At 46.6% G+C, this 21064-nt stretch overlaps 2 protein-coding genes and 2 long non-coding RNA genes across 7 annotated transcripts in view; 2 read left to right on the forward strand and 2 right to left on the reverse strand.

Moving 5' to 3' along the window:
- Window positions 1–14876, forward strand: part of HHLA1 (HHLA1 neighbor of OC90) — a 34431-nt gene extending 19555 nt beyond the window's left edge. For 2 of the 4 annotated variants that reach the window (XM_074316308.2, XM_074316311.2), the window contains 7 exons: window positions 890–1132; window positions 3001–3240; window positions 6000–6068; window positions 6366–6446; window positions 8355–8511; window positions 10997–11079; window positions 12663–14876. In XM_074316308.2, the coding sequence (XP_074172409.2) occupies window positions 890–1132; window positions 3001–3240; window positions 6000–6068; window positions 6366–6446; window positions 8355–8511; window positions 10997–11079; window positions 12663–12706 (917 nt within the window). In that variant the 3' untranslated portion in view covers window positions 12707–14876. Of the gene's footprint in view, window positions 1–889; window positions 1133–3000; window positions 3241–5999; window positions 6069–6365; window positions 6447–8354; window positions 8512–10996; window positions 11165–12662 lie in introns of those variants that run through there. The other 2 variants (XM_074316307.2, XM_074316310.2) reach the window with 1 other exon arrangement.
- LOC141567802 (uncharacterized) lies at window positions 3268–10671 on the reverse strand. Its single transcript, XR_016021473.1, has 3 exons — window positions 9466–10671; window positions 5738–6631; window positions 3268–4831 (listed from the first exon to the last, which is right to left on the reverse strand). It is a non-coding gene; the product is annotated as an uncharacterized LOC141567802 (long non-coding RNA).
- On the reverse strand, window positions 13901–17382 carry LOC141567804 (uncharacterized). Its single transcript, XR_012490649.2, has 3 exons — window positions 17330–17382; window positions 15729–15860; window positions 13901–14037 (listed from the first exon to the last, which is right to left on the reverse strand). It is a non-coding gene; the product is annotated as an uncharacterized LOC141567804 (long non-coding RNA).
- Window positions 16447–21064, forward strand: part of OC90 (otoconin 90) — a 29489-nt gene continuing 24871 nt past the window's right edge. The window contains exons 1-2 of the mRNA XM_019723971.3: window positions 16447–16698; window positions 20436–20527. Of these exons, the coding sequence (XP_019579530.3) occupies window positions 20482–20527 (46 nt within the window). The 5' untranslated portion in view covers window positions 16447–16698; window positions 20436–20481. The remainder of the gene's footprint in view (window positions 16699–20435; window positions 20528–21064) is intronic.

Below are 21064 nucleotides of genomic sequence, written 5' to 3' on the forward strand. Positions count from 1 at the left end.
GCGGAGTGACTGTTTGATTGGGAGGCTCTTAGTCCCAGGTGCAATCAATCTTGGCGCAAGGACCAGGCTTCCACTGCATGGGAGTGTTACTGAGCCCAGCAGTAAAGCAGGAGAGAGGAAATAAGGCTATGGGGCCATCTACAATTGTACGGGCTGTGCCCTACACACTGTTACCTGCAGAAAGGGCAGGTGGGGGCTGAAATCACCCTGGTCTGCAGGCCAACGTTCGACCGCCCAGAGGAAGGGACCCGATGGGCTAGGGGGAGCCTGTCATCCTGATATCCAGCCCCCATCGCTTAAGCCTTCCTGAAGGGAAATAGCGGTAAAATGAACACTTGACCCTCTTCTTCCATTTCTTCATGGATCATCCACGGGCACTGGGTAGAGCTTCCTCTGAATTAAGCCTTCCTGCTGTCTCTGTGGGGCTGTCTTTGAAGTGGTTGCCACCTAGCAGCCCCTGATGCCCCTAAATTCCACCTCTGGTCCCCAGTTGCAATGGCAAGGCACATGAAGCCACCCTATACTATTTCCAGGTACAAGTGGCAGAGCCACAGAGGGGCTGAGAGCGGAAAAGTGGGCCAAGAACTCTGAGGATTCAGGTTCTGTTCAGGAAACACGTCAAATGCCTGATACTTTTCGGTCTGACAGCTTTGCATTCTGTTCACAGCGCTTCTTCACATGGCTTTTTGGGGACTGATATTTTAGACTCATTTGCCAGTGAAGGAGAAACCTTACTTTAGAAACATAGGGTGCTGGTCCGAGAAAGGGTTGAATCTCTGCATTCTGAATATTTGCTGTGTGGCGACTTTTCAGGGGCACAGCAGTTGTTTGTGTCCAAAGCATTGTTCAGCATATTAAAGCTGTCACTGATGTCTCCCTGAATGGGCAGCGACCAGGGGGACAGCCGTGGCTTCGAAGCTCACACCCGCCAGCCAGGAGACACCACCACGGACGAGCCCTGCACGCCGAGCCCAGAGCACCAGTGTGTCTGTTCTGAGAACCTCGCCCTGGACAGAACCAACTCATCCTTCAGAGGAAGGACAGCAGACCGTGAGCACAGACAGGCTGCCTGAGCTTCTCGCCGGGACCACAGCCGTGCCAGGCAGCGCCGGGACCACGCACCCAGCCTTGGGTAAGACGCTTTCTCACCCTTCCCTCTCCTGCCCCGTTTCTCCCTCCTGTTCCCTCCAGGCTCACGTAAGTAAGCGAAATCCTCCTTTAACCCTTCTCTACCAACCCCTTTCTTCTTCAGCCTCCCTTAAGCAAGAGATCAATGGGAGAGCAGCATGGGTTCCACACAAAGACAACACATGCCACTGGTATATGTTCTTCTAACATTCGTTTGTATAATTTTTTATTTTGAAATAGCTTCAGACTCACAGGACGTTGCACTTACAGTACAGAGGGCTCCCTGGTATTCCATCCAGCGTCCCCCACTGAGAATATCTTACATGCTTGAAGTATATTATAGCATAAGGTGTTTTATTTCAGCAAAGCATTTACCAGTATCTCTCCTGAAATTCACACTAAATGCTGAAATGCAGTCACTTCATGGCAGGATTAGGTTACTTTGTAGCTGGCTGAATAATGACGCCACGAATATGTTAATGACTTAATGCCAGGATGAAAAGCTGGTGGTGTGCCAAGAGGATCCCCCTTCCCCATGATTTGTGGACACGATCAGTGGTCCCTAAAGACACAAACAGTGTGCTTATATTTGGAAATAAGATACAATTGGGATAAGTCTTTCATTCAGAGTCAGTCCTGTCTCAGCGAGTTCCAACAATGGACCAGTCATCAGAATTCATTCATTCATTCATTCATTCACTCATCAAAACATGTATTTAATACCAGACACCAGGCGAGCTGTTAACAATACAGCTCTGCCAATGTTCTCTTTCTTTCCTGAGCTCACAGACCAGGGAGGGAGACAGAGGCAAGTAAACTGATAGTTATGACCAAGCCTACAAAGCGTTATTGTCCTGGAGCGCCCAGGGAGGGGGTTTCCCCGAGGAGGCAAGAAGTGATAGGAGGCAGGTAGGCAGGGAGACAGAATGGAGAAAGGCAATCTAGAAAAGTCCTTAGCACAATAGCCGCATTATGAAAATGACACAAAATTAGAAAGCTTTCCAGTATAATAGGAAAATAAAAAAACACACAAAGATGTGATTGCCAGTGGCAAGAAAATTAATAAAATGCCTAACTATATACCTAACAGAAAAAGTGATGGTTTTGTGTAAGAAAAACTACAAACCTTTACTGAAAGTAATAAAAGCATATTCAAATAAACGAAGTGGTATACTGTGTTCTGGATGAGAAACCTGAATATTTTAAAGATGGCAACCGTTACCAACTTATCTTAGAGATTTAAAGTCTTTCAAGGGGACTCGTTTTGTAAAGCTTGAGAAAAATGGATTTTAATTCCTACCTTGAGAATAAATAAGTAAGAATATCTAGTAGTTGTTTAAGAGACCAATGAGGGAAGATTTGTCTTAATAAGAATCCTGTGATATTGTAGGGTATTATTATTATTATTTTTTATTATTAATTATCATCATCATCATCTCCATTTTAATGATACAACTAAAAAGAGTTCGGTAACTTGCCCCAAAGTTCACAGCATGGAAAAGACAGAAGCAGGATTTACCTCTTCAGGTCACCTTACCACAAACCCCATAACCTTTCCACTGTGTTGCACGGTTAGAAATGTATTTCTTAATATTGAGAGAACCTACTGTCCCCCAAACACACACCCCAGCTGATTGTTTGAGTGTCCAAGAGATTTGGAGAAAGTTTTTTTAATTAGTAGTGAGGAAAATAAAGTTTAGTTTGGCCATTCATTCCAGTTCAGGGTAGAGTTGCAATTCCCGCATTACCTACATTATGCATGCCCGTTGCATTCATCTTTTGACTGCATTTCAATGTCTTATCAATTTCATATCTGAATCCATTTTATATCTGAGTCGAGCATAAAACACCCTGTTCCCATCACTTGCGCAGCTACCAGGAGAGTTGCCGGAACTCCATGGGTGACAGCCAACAGGCAGGCCTGGGCTTCTACTGCTCCAGTGCCCTGGACTCAGACCGACGGTGAGAAAACAGCTGGAGGGCCTCCTTGGGGAATACTTTCCTCTATGTCAACATTGCCTGCGAAGGCCATGACCACAAGCGGCCCTTCTGGGCCTCCTGCTAGGACACTGGCCACTCATGGCAGCCCATCCCAGACCAGCCCAACCTCAGGTAAGACAGAATGTGCTCTCCCATCACCCCCACTTTTCAACTAAATGTAGCGTTGTCTGTTTTTAAAACCTTTTCCAAATTTTCAAAATATAATACATGTATAGAAATGTCATAAAACATAAGTTAGCAACATAATTAAACATCTGGCCTCCTTTTCTTTACCCCCTTCCCTTTTCCCACCTTTGAATGAATGAATGAATGAATGAATGAATGAATGAATGAATGAAAATTCTCTCTTCACCGGAATCTCCCACCTCCTCTCTTTTATGTACCCTCCTAACTATTTTTTCTTCTTTCCCCCCTTTCACTGTTCATTAAACAAGTGACCACAAGAAGCTGACATTGTTCACCCCAGATAATTCAACTGCCTTTTGACATAGTGCTAATATGTATGAATATTATTATATTACTTACATATACATTAAGTATATGCAATGTAATGTAACACATATATCAATTACATATATAAATATAATTATAGTATATACATGATTGTAATATGAGTAAGGCCTGAATTCTAAAAGGCAGGAGAAAAATTGTCGAGTTGTGATCCCAATTTTGTATGTACATGTACTTATGTGTGTGTGCATGTGTGTAACAAATATACATAGAAATAGAAGGTAAAACAAAATAAGACTGGAAAGAAATTCACAACATATTCACCCTGACTATTTCTGGGAAGCAGATAAGATTTTTATTTTTCTTCACTCAGCATTATGAATTTTCCATGTTCTCTACTCTTATAATCAAACAAAAACGGCTTATTTATCTTAATCATTTCATCTGATACCTGCAGCCAGAGGCCCTTCTTCCATGCTCAGCACAGTCAATGCATCATCGCTTTACTGTTCAGGTCCATGAACTTGACCTTCCTCCCCTGTGGGCCAGGCTCTCCTCAAGGGCCTGTTCCCGTGAAACACAGTAGGCTTTCAGTTAAAAGTTTGTTGAATTACCTGAATTTCTTAAGAAATGGGGGGGCGGGGGGAGAGGAGTAGATGAATTTTAATGAGCTTAAATGTAAAGGCTTGACTTTAGGAGCAAAATCTCAGTTGCACAAACAGATCTGGAAATACAGCGTTGATAGCTTTAATCAGCAAAACACCTGACATAATTGCATGGGGGAAAATGAAGGCTAATATGCTTGGGTTTGGCCAGCTGGACAGCAGCAACCAGCACAGCCCTGAGGCAATGAGCTCTGGTCTTTATTTCAGACACAGCAGGGCTGAAATCCTGATTCTCCCATGGCTGTGTGTCCCTAGGCAGTTTTCTTGACCTCTCTGTGTCCCAGGTTTCTTATCTTTGAAATGGGGACGACGATACTTGCTTTTCAGAGTGGCAGTGATGATTAAATTAGGTGACGTCTGTAAAGTGTTCAGCTCAGCACGTAGCATCTTGGAATCAATCCATCAGTGGCACCCTCTACCAACCTGTCCCATTGCACTCACAGCAGAGCAGCGTGGCCAGCTTCAGGAAACACGCTTTGGGAAGGGTGGTGACAAACAGGACGCCCGCGGGAGGAGAGCACAGGTCTGCTTCCACCTACGTCCCTTTCAGCTTTGATCCTCTGTGATTCTGTAGTGACTTAGGTAAACTGTAAATAACAATGACAGAGAAGTAAACTCTGGGTTTGGGTTGTAGTTAAGGCTGCTCAGTTTCTAAAAACACACCCAGGCAGCAAGGGTCTACGGGCGCCTCCTTCTGTGTTTATGGGCTCACAGTCCAGTGCCTGAAAAGGAAGCAACAGCAAATGCTGACCCACTCTAAGGAAACAACAAGAGGCCCATGGTCGTCTGTCTGTAAATGTGTTACACTGCCCATCTCTGGTGTTAACGCAGTGGTCCTCGTAGAGTAAAAGCCATGCTAAAGTGACACTGCGAGCCACAGTCCTAGTAACATAATCATGTTACTGGGAGCATAATAAGGAACGAGCAGTGTGACAACACCAGTGTCCTACATTCTGAGGCCCTGCTTGCTTCTCACCACCTCCCCTCACCCCTCCACGTCATCCTCTAGACTCCAGCCATGGCAAACTATCTCCCTCTCAATTCTCTGTGGTTCTTCTGTTTCAGAGACAAAGAGACAATGTCACCTGTCCCTCAGGACCCCGCCCCAGCTGAATTGGGTGCCCGCTGTCCTTGCTCACATTGCACGCCAGCCTCACCCCTTTCCTTCCACTTAGCCACATGTGTGCAATGACCTGTTTTATCGTCCTCCCTCTCATTGCCTCTAAGGAGGATACTTTGCTGGTCTTGCCGGAGGCCAGAATCTTGAGAGCAAGGAGCACATCCTGAAGTGGTCCTCAAACCAGGGCTTGTGAACATGATCCAAAGAAATGCTCTATCATGAAATGGACAGGCAATTCACAGGGGTGGGCGTGGGGTAAATGTGTGCACTCAGACTCCACGAATGAGAAGCGTATCATTTTCTCTCTGCCCAGGAGTAGCCGTGTTCAGACACTCACTGCCTGAGTAGCACCATTACGCTCCCATGTAGTTACCGGTATTAACATTATTCCAAGGGCACCAACACACGGTCTCACAGTTACTAATGCGACTTGCCCATTTCCTCCTCAACACTGAGAGTGCCTCCACTGTGGGCTCTATTTCTTATGCATTTCTGAATCCTCAACACCCTGCCTGGTACCTGGCTTAAAAAGCAACATTGGCTGAATAGGACAGGACTGATGGCATGGGACCTCTTCTTCCAATTAGGCATCCTGAGAAGAAACACAGGCTCACCTCTCTCTCATCTTATCCCAGGAACGTTCACCCCTGGCACACAGACTCCAAGTCCAACCAAGGCACCAGCCCCCAAATATCCACAGACAGGTAAGAATGTGCTGGAAAGAGGAACCTAATACCACAGACAAGAAATGTAGCTTAGGGGCAGGGCTAAGCTGGTTATTATACTTTGTTTCTAGCAGGAAAAGAGGCAGGAAAACTAAGCCTTGCTCTTCTGTTAAACTGCCCTGTGATCTTGGATAAATCGCTTCCTCCTTCTCGGCCTCAACTTCCCTGTAGGTTTCAAGAACTCTTTTATCCTTAAGGTGTCATGATTCTCAGCTCGTCTGTATAACCCTAGGCGATTTCATTTTGATTTTTTGAGGCCATTCTTGCTCCTTGCAGGTGACCTCCCCGCAGCATGGCCATTTACCCCCGGAGAAGAGCCAGCCCTGGTCCCAGGACCCCACCAAGTTCAAGTTTCAAGTATGTACCATTGCCCTGTCACTCCTATTGCTTTTATTTGTTTTGGATGAGATGGTGTGGTGCAGCATAATAAAAAGGTTTGTTTGATAAATGTAGATTCGCACAGCTGGGATTCAAACCTTAGCTCTACCATTTACTGGTAAGGTGACCTCCGGCACTCAACTTCCAGAATTCAGTGTCCTCTGCTGTAGAGCAAGAATAATAACAATTAGTATGGGCACTGAAAAGGTCCTTTCCCCCCACGGGGTTTTGTATTAAGTAAGATAATGTGTGTGGAAGTGATTTGGAACTCTAGAGCTCCGTATAATTTAATTCAGTCAACTTTTATTGAGTGACCATCTACTGAACATGTGCCATGCACTTACTTGCAACTGGAAGTTTTTACCGTGTTTTTATAATGGGCGTGATGTCAGCAGAGGGCGAGGAAGGAGTAAAGTGGGACTCCAAAATTCAACCCTCCTTCACCAGGTGCATTACTTTTGTTCCGTTTTAAAGCACAGCCGGCCTTCCCCGTCCCTGCATACTACTGCTATGGGATTCTGCAGGAAACCCTGTCCTGGGTTTAGACCTGGGTTCTCAGGACGTCTGCAGAGACTCAGGGCTTCGAGTTTCTGTGGTTTGTGCTGCATCCTCCCAGGTTGTGGGTGTCTCACTCTCCTCTTTTGTGTTGAGCCAGTTTCCGTAAGGGAGAAATGGATACAAAGCGAGTCCTTCAAAGCTGGTTGAGCCCACAGGCCCCTCCCAGTCCTGAAGGCCTTTCTATACTAGTTTCCCCGCATGTCCCCGGTGCATCCAGTCGTCTGTCAACGGGGCATTATTAAATCGCAGGAATCAGCAGTCTCCTTTTTCACATCACCTCACATCTGCCTCAGCCCCACCCTCAACCTGCAGTGAATGGTGAATGGGCTTTTCAGACACAAAGACGGGATTCTGCTCCCATCGGAAATTATAGCCCTTCCCTTCCCCCCAGGGGTTCCAAAGAAACAGACTAACGTCAGGCTGCGTTTTAGAAAACAAGTTGACTATATGTTTTTGTGGTTTGTGACATTGTCAGCTCGGACTCCTGGAGACCCTATGAATGGGTGACATCCACATGCCCTGTCCTCACACTCCTGCTCAGCTCCTGGAGACTCAGCCTACGGCTTCTTTTATGGAGTCAATCCATCTCATATTTGGTCTTCTGCTTTTCCTGCTTCCTTCAATTTTCCCCAGCATTCTGTCTTTCCAAAGAACCCCGCTTTCTACATCTACCTGTATCTATATATCTTTATCTGAATCTATATTTATCTATCTGTATCTACCTATATAGCTCTATCTGTCCATCCATCCATCCATCCATCCATCCATCCATCCATCCATCCATCCATCCCTGTAATGAGAAATATAAGTATAAAATAAAGGGGTGTGGCATCTTCCAATAAATGATTCTGCCCATCTATAAAAAATATATACTACAAAGTCTTGACATTCACTCCTTCATCCACTCACTAAATATTTATTGAGCACCTACTGTGTGTCAGGCACTGTGCTATGCCTATTTTTACTTTTCTTTGTAATAATTCTGCAGGGTAGGTAATGTTATGTTCATTAAGCAATTTTAGTGAGTCCTACAGATCAAAAGTGACTACGTTTGAGGCCCAGATCTGTCTAATTCCAAAGCCTTGTTTAATATTTCCTGCTCAGTGAAATCATCTTTGATTTCCTCCAGGATCCGGATCCCCTCCATCTCTCTCAGAACTCTCACAGCAGCTCTACCGGGCAATGGTGAAGCAACACCATGTTCACCTGTCTGTCTCAGAGCAACCTGAGATCAGGGCAGGCCTGTGTTCACCTAGCACGGTACCTAACAAAGGAAAGATACTTGGTAAATTCTTATTGACTTGAATGGTCTGGGATTGTGTCTTGTAGGGTGTCCTCAGAGGCTCTTCAAAGAGGGGGCCATGACAGCTGCTCCGCTCACCCTGGCCAATCAGAAGCTCAACCCTTGCCTGATGGAGCTCTGCCGCTTTTTCCAGCAATGCCTCTGCGTGAGCCACAGGAGGGACCCGAGGATGGAGGCCATGTGGTAACCTGGGCCAGTTGCTGCCTTGCCAGTATTTAGAGCCTTTTATTCTGCCTGGCTTCTCTGCAGGCCACCCGGGCATTACATAATCCACAGAGAGGTGACAGGGTACCTCAATGGGGTGGACTCTCTGGTGAGTCGTCTACTAGATTGTCACCTTCTTGAGAACCAGGATGGAAGCTCATTCATTTCTGGGTCCCCAGAACCAAGGGCAGAGCCTGATATAATAAGTGCCATTGAGTCAAGCTGAGTTGAGTCCAGTTGAGTCAAGTCAAGTTGAGTTGAATTGAACTATGTCATATCTGATGGAATGATTACAGAGGATATTGAGTTGTCCCCCAGCTCAAATGCTGTCAGCCTGGTGAGATTTGCTAGAAAGTATTAATAATAATCAGAGGATGTGTCCATCTAAATTCCAGTTCTTTCATAAATCCCTAGCAGTCATTTGCAGGACACATGAGAAGGCTGTAAAAAGAAAATTAGAGGGCAGACTCCATCTTATAGTAAGAAAGTCTCGATGTGGACATTTTCCTGCTCTGGAATGCTGGCATACTATCTTTTCTTCTGGAATTTATTCTTGGCTATACACCCAGAACCAAGCAACGTAGATAAATACCTCTGCTCCAGTGGCTCGAGGCCCGTCTCTCAGATCTTTAATGTTATTTTCCAGGTCTACTCATAAGATCCTTCAGCTTTTCAAATCTCCCTTATCCATTGGCTTTGAGCCCCGAGTTCAGGTTCTCAGCCATTCCCATCATGCCTTTCTGGCCCTGGTCTTCGATCCCTCGATGGGTATGGATATTTCCTCTACCCAGAGAGGGAAATGAGCAATGTCCATAGACCTGAGGGTGTTAGCAAGCAAGGTGGTGGCATTCATTCAGGTAGAAAGATAGCAACATTCCTGCCTATATTTCCAGACTGTGGTGAGAATGAAATGAAATGGAATAATGTACTTACGTGTTCCTGCACCGTGCCTGGACAGCTGCACTCAGTGGTGGCTGATGGATGAATGTGTTTGTGGTCGTCGGTGACTTGCTCTCGTTTCCACTCTCATAGCTAAGTCTGAAACCTGTCTCCAGAATCCCTGACATGTTGTAGCTGTGGTGATGAAATACCTGGAGGTCAGGTTAGCTGCTGACCAAGCTTGATATGTCAGTTGTTGACCAGGGTTTTGAGATGTCACCTTGAGAGCAGGAGGTCACAGCCTCACAGCAAAAGTAGCTCTGGTGGTCGTCATCATTCCACTCAACTGTCAGATCCACTCTCTGTTATTTCTCTAGTCTGCGCTGCGATGTGGGGGTCTGACTGGTACACGCTGCACTTCCCAGAATACTTGGCCAGCCAGCTTCCTGTAAGTTTATCCAATGAGAGATGCCTGCAGGAAATCACAGGGCAGCAGAGGGGAGAAGCGAGGGGGTTTCTCCCCTTTTAGTTCTACTTTGAATGGAATTTCCCTTGTTGGTTCTTTCTAACCTTTTTATAGGTTAGAATTCTTCTAACCCTTTTTATAACTAACTCCCAGTATGAAAGTCCCTCTCCAGAACCACCTGGGTTCTGTTTTTTCTGGCTGGGTCCTGACTCATATCGGTCTTATTGCCTGTTAGAATGGCAGCATATGGAGAGGAGAACCTGGGTTAAAATCCAGTACTGCCATTTGAAAGCAGCGTATCCTTGGGCAAATCCATTCATCTCTGTGCCTGTTTCCTCAGGTTGACAGTATCTCATAAACTGAGGGTGATAAAACCTGGGAAATCTTTACAGCTAGCTCCCCAGAGTATGTTAGAATCACAGAATAATAGAGATGGAATAGAAATTAGAGAATGTTGAGGGCCCTCTCCCCGAAGTGAGGCATTGAAAGGAAAGTGAATCCTCAGAGTCCTACCATGAGTTAGTGACACAGCCTGCCCTGAAAACTCCTCTTCTTCCCAATAATATGATCAGGGCTCCTTTTACTGCAGCCCCTTGCAGCAATCTGCGCAGTCACCAGCCAAGAGCAGGATATTATTGTGCAAAGTATTTGCTGCATTGTAAACTATAACAGCATTGTACTCTCACTCCATCTCACACACGAAATAGAAAAACGGACATCATCATTTATCGAGCACCTATTATAAACCAGGCACTGCTCAGGAGCTTTGCAAATGCTATCTCATTTAACCCTCATGATAACCTATGAGTTATCACAGGTTCTATTATTGCCTCTCCTTTGTAAATAAAAAAGCTAAGGCCCAGAGAATTAAGTAATCAGCCTGAAGTCACACATTTTAGTAAGTAATGATGCTAGGACCAAAAGTAAGCCTTTCTGACTCTAACGTCTGAGCACTTTCCAACTCAGCCTCATTCTGTACCTTTCCTCCCACACTCTATAAAGATGGTGAGGGGGTTCCTTGCTGTGAATAATTGGCCATTATCACTTCTTAAAATTCTGGTTGCCTTCCAACAGCCACAAAAGATAGTGATTGCTCTCAACTGTGACTTAAATTTTTAGGTACTGTCTTGAATACTATTCCTGGTTTCTGAAGAATGCGACATACATCTGTCAGAGGGTGAAAAGGGTGTCCCACTCACACAGTGAGTATACAGCTCGACTATGTGGTAACTTGGCAATAAATGCATTCTATGAAAAGGTTCTAGAACTCTGAGAGGTTCTAGTGCCTCAGCAGGGGGCCATGAACTTATCTAGTCGTCACTAATTCTAGACAAAGAGTCTGATTCCTCTTCACCTAACAGCTTGATGTTGGCAATGTAGTATTTATTAAAAAAAAAGCAGCAGTCAGATGGACCAAGTGCTGTAGCTTTCTGTGTGACCTTTCCCTTGCGGAGCACCCCCGCAAGCTAAAAATACAAACAAACAAAGACAGATCAAACAGAAGACAGACCCTACATATCCATTCAAATTCCTGACCAAAGCAAATGTACACAAATAAATCAAGAAAAGGAAGGCAGTGTGAGGTGCTAGAGGTGGGTGTATGGTACCTCTCTGCTCCTCCCGATGGCATCAGCACCCCATTTGATCTCAGGGACGTCAGGCGTCTTTGTTTTTCTCCCAGTCCTGCAGACAAAAGCAGCTGATCACTCTGTTTGGCCATTTTATTATATATCTACCTAGACTACATATCTGATCAAGGATAGTCTGGCCTTCTCAAAATCATGCGACTATTTTGAACAGTGTGAAAAACGCCTTTTTAATGTAACCCAAATATAGGGTAGGAGATCATATGGTCCATTTTTTTTTCTTTAAAAAAAAAAGTTAAAAAAAAAAAAAAAAAAAAGCTTAGCCACTCTGTCCTTCCTTATAGTATGTAAAGAACAGCAAATGGAAATCATAACACTTCCTAGAAACTGTTCTTATTCTGTTACCCTCCAGTATCCCTCACTTCCCACAAGCCACCATCTCAAAGCCTCTATCTATCTAGGCTGTATTTTCCAACTTATCACTCAATAACTCTCCTAAAATCAAGCTTTCTGGTTCCCTACTTGGTTTCCTTATACTTCCTCCATTTATTTCCATTTCGTTTTGCCTCAATACTTTCTTCTCTCTCCAATGCATTCCCTTCTGACTTACGCAAATCCATCACCCCACTTATCCTGTCTTCTCTTTCCGTTATCATTTTTAATCTGCCACACAAAAGCCAGGCATTGGAAGTGGGGTGTGAGGGGCTCAGCATCAAATACAGCAGTCCCTTTACCAAGTGTGGGCAGAAGGAATAGGAAATCTTACAAACTACTTATAACTGAATAGCTCTTCTTCTCCCTTACCACATTAAAATTGCCACAGAAACAACATATTACATTAACTGAGCAATATAATAATGAGTTTAGATTAGCTTGGTGCAAACTGGGGCGATGAAGTAGACACAGCTCGGTATTAGGTAAACATCACTGGGCAGAGAATGGAGGGGGAGCAATGCTTCCAACTTGACTTTGCTGCTCCCTAGCAAGGTGGTCTTGCCCAGGTTCTTTCTAAGAACAAGTTCTTTCTAAGTATGCAAGTGGAAGGAACTGACTGGTAGCCCCCGGGGTGGTGCATTGCCACGCATTTGTTCTCGAGAAGAGTCTGGCCCACTGGTGCTGTCAGAATTGATGTCTCTGTAGCATTTCCTTCTCACAACTTGAGTTCCCTCTTCCTTTTTTTTTTTTTTTTTTTTTTTCAGCCTTAAAACAAATATGCCTTGAGAATATCTGCAAGTCTGTGTGAGGCCTTGAAAAAACAATGGGACCTAACAGTCGATTGGATGACATCACCTCACCCAGGCCCAAGAGGGCGGCATTTGCAGAATTCACCTAGGCTCCAGCTAGATCATCTATTAATTGAAAGTGGTTCTTTTTGAAAATAGCCTTTCTTTCTGTCCTGTGAATCTGTGGAAGCAATGGAAGGTGGAAGGCCACATGTTAGAAGCGTCACAATGAATGCAGGAATGCTAACTCCCCTGCCTGCTCCAAGGTCACAGAAACTTAATATCTATGCTCAAGAAACATCCAGGATGAATGCAGCAATCATAAGAATGTAGAAACGGAGGGGAGGGAGACACACTAGCGTGAACAACAAACCAGTCTGGGCACTGGGACTGACATAGTACCTGGCTTAAGTGACTTCAACTTGGGACTTTCAGAAGAAAACTGACCCCATACTCTGCAGACACGCACATATGATTTCTCTACACAGTTAACTTGAACTTGGTCTGTGCAGCTGATCAGACTTGTGGCAGCGAGATAATCTTCCAAGCCCCCAGAGTCAGAGGGGAAGAGAACCTTCCCTAGATTTCTCATCAGTGTGTCCCACTGTATTTGGGGGTCCCCAAGAGGACCCCCACCTGCAATGATTCACTAATAGGATTCACAGAACTCAGAAAAGTGGCTATATTCACATTTGCCACTCATTATAGCAAAAGGGTACAGATTAAGACCAGCAAAGGTAAAAAGTAAAAGGTAAAAGGTGCAGAGGGCAGGGTCCAGGACAACCCAGTTGTCCTCTCCACGTGGAGTCGCATGGACAGCATTTATCCTCCCAGCAACGATGCGTGACAACACGTATGGAGGATCGTCAACCAGAAGACTTACCCGAGCCACGTTGTCGGGGGTTTTTACTAGGGGTCGGCCATGTACGCATTAAATACCCCCCTGGATGACCTTAGTTAGTCAACTTTCAGGGACTCCAGAGGTCAGACTGACATTGCGTGATTCAAGACCCCTTCCCCCCCATAAGTCACACTGTTAGCTTAGACTATGCCGTGGCCCAAAGCCCCAGGTTTGCTCTCGCCGGGGGCCCTGCAAGGACCCCTCAGTTCCTCACTATGGTGATAGCTTCCCTCCAGATGGCCCGGAGTTTTTGGTGCAATCTCTCACCTTAGTGCTGCCAGGCCACCAGGTTCCACCCCTTTGTGATCTGTGCCTGCCTTTTTGTGAGAAAAGTCAAAACAGTTCCCCCATCGGGAGACGCTGCAGTGTCTTTGAACTACCTGGGAACGTAGGTTCTTCAGGAAGTAGAGCTTGAACTCTGGAGAGAGAAACAGCCAGCCGCTTCCCTGTCTGGTCAAACACAGAAAGATTTCTTTTTAGTCTCCAGCACTTGAGAGAACTATAGAGTTATGCAACTATCAAGCACATAAAGACCTGTTGTCATGATTTGGGGGCCCAACAATGGGCCCTCTAGTTTGCAAAGCTGCGGAAGGTACAGGAAATTTGCTGGGGCACCAGGGACGCATATCTGGATGGGAATCAAGAAAACAGCACCATTCATCAGGTGTGTGGGTTAATCTGACGGATGAAGTTGATATTAATCAAAGGCCTCTAGCAGGAAAGGATTCTGGATGTTCCCCAAAGAGTAATTTATCAGCAGACAGTGCGGGCTGATGCCTTGGCCCCAATACCCAGCTGTCCGCTTGGGGGACGGCCTGTGTGCACCCAGCCTCCTCATACTTTGGGGATAATCACTGAGCACAACTATAACTTGTAAGAGCCCAGATGTGGAGGACCTCGGAGGCCCGTGCAGGGCTCTGACCTCGCAGCGGGGACAAAGGCTCAGAGGATCATACGGGACTGGTTTTCTAGGGTCATGCCAGCAGGTCTGGCAGGAGGAAAATGGGCCTGAGAGCCAACAGATCAGAGCCTGAAATCCACAGTCTCCTGGAGTTTAAGGGGGGCTTCCTGCCCCTTTGACTGAATAAGTCCTGATTGGGGGTGCTTAGGGCAATGGGGAGGCCTCCGGGTGCTCCCACACTGGAGTTCCTACTTATTTGTGCATGTGTGGCCACCAGTGCTCAGTGATGAGCTGAAAGAGATGGGACAGGTATTGTCCACCAGCTGATGAAGGCGACTGTGGAGTTGCACGGGTATCATCATTAAACAGGATTCTCCCTGGAAACAAAGGCACAGGTGCATTTCTGTCTGTTTCATTCATGCCCAAAAGACAGCGCATGAGAAAGAGAGGGAGAGGGAGAGGGAGAGGGAGACGGGGTGGGAGGGAGATTACATGACGCCACCTGTAATTTTGAACTCTAATACAACAGCCGTTTCTCTTCTGCCTGAGTTCTTGAGAAAGTGCCACTATCACCCTACTCCACCAACAGAGAAGTGAAAAGCCCGAGTTCCGTGGATATTGTAGGCCAGCGGTTCTCCATCAGGGGTAATTTGGACCACCCCCCACCCCAAGGGGCATCTGGCAATGGAGAGAGACACTTTTATTTGTCACAGCTTGGGGACAGGGTCTGCTACCGGTATCTAGTGGGTAAAGGCCTAGGACCATTTAACAGCCTACAGTGCACAGGACACTCCCACAACCACAAAGCATTTGGCCCAAAATGTCAGTAGAGGTAAGGCTGAGCTACCCTGCTGTAGGCTCTGGAGAGAAAATGAAGCTTCTTATCCTGTGAACTGTCCAGAACAACATACCTAACCAGCGTGGTATCAGGCAGTGAGCAGGGTTTACGCTGTGGAGATGCTGGAGGGGTGAGTTTTGCCCAAAGGACCTCATAGTTTCAGATATGGTGCGTCTTCTGTGCTAGTCAGAAAGGGTGGGTGCACGTAGCTTCATTCCGCAACGTACGTGAGATACTGAACCATAATTCAGGCCCTAGACACGAAAGCCTCCATGCACAAGGACAGCTAATTACTTGAAGAAACCCTTCAGTGGAGTCTGTAAAGGCTCAGCTCTCCCCCAAGGTAATCGCCAGGATGCAGCGCTAGGGTGAACATCTCACAGGGTTCGCAGCCAGACTTACCTGTGACCCAGAAATGGTCCCATCACATGGGAGCTGGGACAAACGCCTCCACCTTGAGGACCCCACTGGCCCTGTCTGTAAGACGGAACCAATGTCCCATCCCCCTACTGTAGGGATCACACGGACGACATCCTGTAAAACATATTTGTGGTACAAAATGGGTGCTCAATGAATGTTAGCGCTCCTTGTGAAAATGTGGAAAGGACACAGTTCTCAAGGGGGCTGGGCAGGGGAATGAAGGAACCAGGATTTATTAGCCCCACCACCATCCCACACACGACTTGGCTCACTTCATTCTCACAACCCTCGTGGGATGACTCCCAGTTAATGGACGCGGGAGCTGACACTGATTGGGGACAGGCTCAAGGTCCCGTAGGTCATGGGGAAGCAGGGCTGGCACCGGAATCTAGGACGTCTGAATACAAAGCTGCATCTCGCCCTGCCACACAGCTTGGGCAGAAAACCCCGCAAGAAAAGAGGCATCACATTCCTAGGCCTGAGGCCAGAAACGTGTAGGAAGAATCACCCCAGAGATCCTCTTGCTGAAGAATTAACTCGAGCAGACAAAGCCACCCCTCTTCTTAGCAGGAGAGCCCGTGTGACTTTCATCGGTCTTTCATCCCTCAGAGTTCCCCTCACGACCCTGAGACCTAATCCCTGGGCCTCTAAGCCTTTGAGGTGAGGTGGGAGAGTCGCACAGGGGAGCCTTTGTTCTCTAATGAGAGCCTGGGTGTCCTCTGAGGTTCAAGATGGGGCCTCTCACCATGGAGCAGGTCACATAGCATTAAGATGCCTCCTCCCCCTCAGAGGCAGCCCACCTGCCGACTTCATGAAAGGCTGTTGTCTTGATGTGAGGAGGGAGGGGGGTCATGTGACCAAGGGTCTTTCCTTGGGGTATAAAGGACTAGGTTCCCATCTTGTTCAAAGCCGAGCATCGTTCATCCAACTGCCTTAGAGTGGGACCTGCACGGTAGGTACCCCGTTCTCCTGATGGGGTGGGGACCCAAAGAGGGAGGCGGGTAAGGATGGAAGAAGGAAGGGGCGGGGGGGGGGGGGTAAGGGAGAAAAAGGAGGGGAGGATGACAGGATGGAGGGAAAAATAAATAACGGGGAGGACAGAGCGAGGGAGGGAGGGAGGGGGCTGCTCTCAAGTGGTGTCTGAGACCTGGATGCTACTCCAGGATGTCGCTAGGAACCCAAAGGCACTCAGCCCTGTACAAGGCGCTGCAATTCCAGAGGGACACACCTCACCTGGTGGGTTTATCTGGGGACAAAACCACCACACCACATCAGTGAGGGTCCTGCAAAGCTGTGTGGGCCAGTGAGTACTCCCCAGGGCACCTGGTGTGCAAATATAATAATCACTAATTATGTGCCGACCTTACTGACTGCTCAGTACATGCCAGGCACAGTGCCCCAAGTTTACAAGGATTATTCGTTAAATCCTCATGGTGACCTGGTGAAGAACCACCATATGGGCATTTTACTGGCCACAAAACGGTTCCAGGCAGCTTCAAGTGCCTGGTTCCGGGCGCTCGCTCATATGAAAGGCAGAACCTGAGCCCCCCCACCCCACCCCACCCCACCCCAGGTCTGCCCACCTGGAAAGGCCTTGCTTGCAGCGACGAGCTGGCAGCTTTGGGGGGGACTCCTGAGAAAGAATTGCCAAAAATCATGATTGTGACACAGTGAACAATTACAGCTTATTATGAATTTCATGGCCAGCATGGCGGTTTAGGGAGCAAAGACTTAAGTCAGGCTGGCTGACCTCAGTTTGAATCCTGCGTCTGGCACATCATGGGGAAGGCAGCTTTGGCAAGTCACTGGACATCTCTGAGCCTCAGGCCCCCACCTAGAAGCGGAGGCATGTGACAGTAAAAGTCCAGGATTTCTTTACAAGCTGGTACATGGAGAATGCCCGGGGTAGCACTGGGCATGAAGGACAACCCAACCAAGAAAGGGGGTGTTTAAAGGAATGAGGTTCTGAACTCCTCTGTGTCTAGCGGTGGTAAAATACACTAATGTAAACTTTACCATTTTAATCATTTTTAAGTGTGCAGTTCAGCAGCATGAAGCCCACTCACGGTGTTGTGCAACCATCACCACCATCCACCTCCACAGCTTTTTCATCTTCTCCGACTGAAACTCTGAACCCATTAAACACGAACTCTCCATTCCTCCTCCCTCTAACCTTCTTAAAAATACACACACACACACACACACACACACACACATTAGGTGTGTGTGTGTATATATATATATATATATATATATATATGCATATTAGATGTAATATATATATATATATATATATATATATATTATGTCTGTAATAAGGTCACTTTTGCTTATTTGCATTCTAATAAATATATGCTTGAAAATCCAATACACATATTTGCAATTTCAATGAACGTCACCATCAGCTTCTCTTCTCTGAGCGTCAGTTCAACCCAGGGGAGCGTCTCCCTGACAGGAGTGTCACATGAAAACACAAAAAACATCCACTGAGCTAACGGTCCATCCTCCCTCATGCACCAGACAGAGGCTTTTCCTCAAACAGGGAATCGGGGTCTTTCTTGTAGTACCTGTTATTTATTGAGTGTCAGACACAGTGGTTGTAATGACTAAGGTTTCTGAGGCTTTTCTCTCCACCAGGTTCTGTTGTAAGTGTCCTGCATGGATTAACTCATTCACTCCTCACAACCACCTAATAGGCAGGCACTGCCATTATAACGAGCCCTGGAGCTGGGAAGTGGGGCATTTTTGCTATAAATTGCCAGTCTCTGAGTCTCCATGATCTCATCTGTGACGTGAGAGTTTGGACTAGATGATCTCAGTGCCTCACCTGAGTTCGAACATTCTGGCATTCTCTCATTTACATGATGGCAACAATAAAACCCCTGACTTACTGCCAGGTGGTGACACTGGCCACAGTCGTGTGGGCACTTCAGTGGGGTCCTCTGAACCGCTGCCAGCTGCTCACTCATGGGGCTCCCAGGGCATGCCACTTTCCATCTGGGGATGTCCCAGGCCTCGGCCTTAACTGTCAGTCTGGCTTCATGGCCTTGACAAGGAGTCATTCAGATCTGAATCTCCACAGGAGAATCAGAAAGCCTGTCTAACCTTGACCGTGAACCTGCTCTAAGAATGCGTGTGGCTAACAAAAGGTTATAAGCAGAGCATTATGCCTGAGCAAAATCAGGAAATAATTAGAGGATTAGAGAATGTCTGAGCCGAGTGAGATTCCCAAGGCACTCATGCCCTACTCTTTCTCATTCATTCAACAAACATTTATTTTACAGCCACCAGCAGCTGTGCGAGGCCCTGAGACAGGTTCATAGAGTAGTGATCCAACAGCCTACAACTGTCTTCTCCTCTGGGACACATTCCCCAATACCAAGCCCTACGTACAAGGTAGAGTGGCCCACCACGGCCCTGGGTACATACACAGGGCCATCAGGACATGGGGCCGCACTGGGCTCTGGGAGGACAAATTGTGGAAAGTACTCCCCCCTCCAGGTTGCTGCAGCCCTGCAGAGGCCAAGCTTGGGAGCTGAGCACTGGTTGCCTTTCAGCCCCTCCCTGCCCCTTTCAGTGCAACACCTTTGCACAGTGCAAACATGTACAACCCGACAGCAGCCTTGTGTGAGCCATGGGGAAGCTTGATCACATTGTATTATCTTTCATACTTTGTCCTAAAAATCATGCCCTAACGCAGCATAAGCACAAACCAACTATCCATCTAACATTCTTTAGGGAGTTATATTCCCAGGGAGCTAAATCCCTCAGGTTTTTCCCTTCCCTGCCAAACACATGGTTGACCTGCTTGAATGCAGGAAGTTAAATGTTTGCTCGTCAGAGCACAAGGCAGCCACCAATGGAATGTGGTAGGTTCCCGGACCCTGCCCGCCTTGCCTCTTCCCCCCACGGCAGCCCCTGAGATACATCTCTCAAACTCCTAGGGCAGCAGCAAAGTATTCAAATGGCTTACAAACTAAGGAAAAGAAGAAAGAGGGAGCTGCTGCTGCGGGAAAAGCATAGTTTGCTGGCAGGCAGCACTCTGTGTGATCACCAAATGTATTCATATCAAGAGATGTAGGTAAGAGGGTGCAAAGTCAGCCTACTCAGTAGTTACTCGGAATGCTGGCGTATCATAACTTACGGGTTATTTAAAATTCAATTTGTATTTCTGTCTTAGTATATAATTACATGAACACTGGGACATATTGTCACTTTTCATCGGATTTGCTTATTATTACTTTATCCCCTTGCCTAATGAGTGATGGAAATCAAATATTAATTCGCAAAAGTCAAACTATAGCACTTTTTCGATTGCCTCCCTTCCCTAGTAATCTCCAAACAGCCCACAGGTAAGGAGTGTGCTTTCCTCACCTTGCATCCCTGGACCCACCCCTACAACATGCCTGACACACAATACATGGCCATGGACTTAATGAATAAATAAAGGAGACCACAGAGGTGTCCTCAAGGAGCACGCAGCTAAGCTTCCATGTTACAGATGGATAAACTGAGTCTCACAGAGGGCACGTGGTCTCTTCAATGTCATACTGCTAGTTAGTGGCAAAGCTGGACAGAAACCCTTTCAAGGCTTTCTCCTTTTACCTCACTGCTTCATGGGATGAAGGGCTCCTGTGGGTTCTTATTCCTGAAAACACACTCATCATATTCCGCGGACTTCTCTCCCAGGAGCTGTTCCTGTTGAGGCTGCATTCCCACCCTGTGCTCTCTTGCTATGGTTGTGCTTCTTCTCATAGGGATGCTGATGGCCCCCCATGTCGGTGAGTATGGGTACTTTACACCGTATTTCTGTCTCAGGATATAATTACATGAACACTGGGATGCCTTGTCAAATTTCATCTGATGCACTTATTAGTACTTTATCCCCTTGCTTAATGACTGATGGAAATCAAACATTAATGATAATTAATAGGTTTAGTTCAACTGATATTTTTGAGCAAGTTGTAGAGTGCATGAAAATGTGAGAAGGGAGATGAGGTGGAGAACCGGGAGAGCAAAAGACAAGGTGGCGGGTGAGTAACCTCCCTCCCCGTTGGCTCACTGGCCGCGGTGCCTGGTTTTGCTGATGTCCTTGGAGTGGGTTGACCTTACAGATGTGCAGCTGCCCCCTTTCCCCTTTTGCAGGCACGTGGATTAGAAAGGAAAAACTCTTCCACCCCCACACTCTAAAGCTGGGTCTCATGCTACCAAAACCTGGTCATCAAAGCAAACTTCTTGGTAGCCTGGGATAATAATTTCAAGTTCCCAAGAGTCTTGGTTTCAAATCTGAGACTTCTTGCCCCATCCTCTTTTCTTTC

The sequence above is a fragment of the Rhinolophus sinicus genome, chromosome 6, assembly GCF_057876585.1.
Source record: "Rhinolophus sinicus isolate RSI-liver-muscle chromosome 6, RSI-T2T, whole genome shotgun sequence".
Classification (NCBI taxonomy): domain Eukaryota; kingdom Metazoa; phylum Chordata; class Mammalia; order Chiroptera; family Rhinolophidae; genus Rhinolophus; species Rhinolophus sinicus.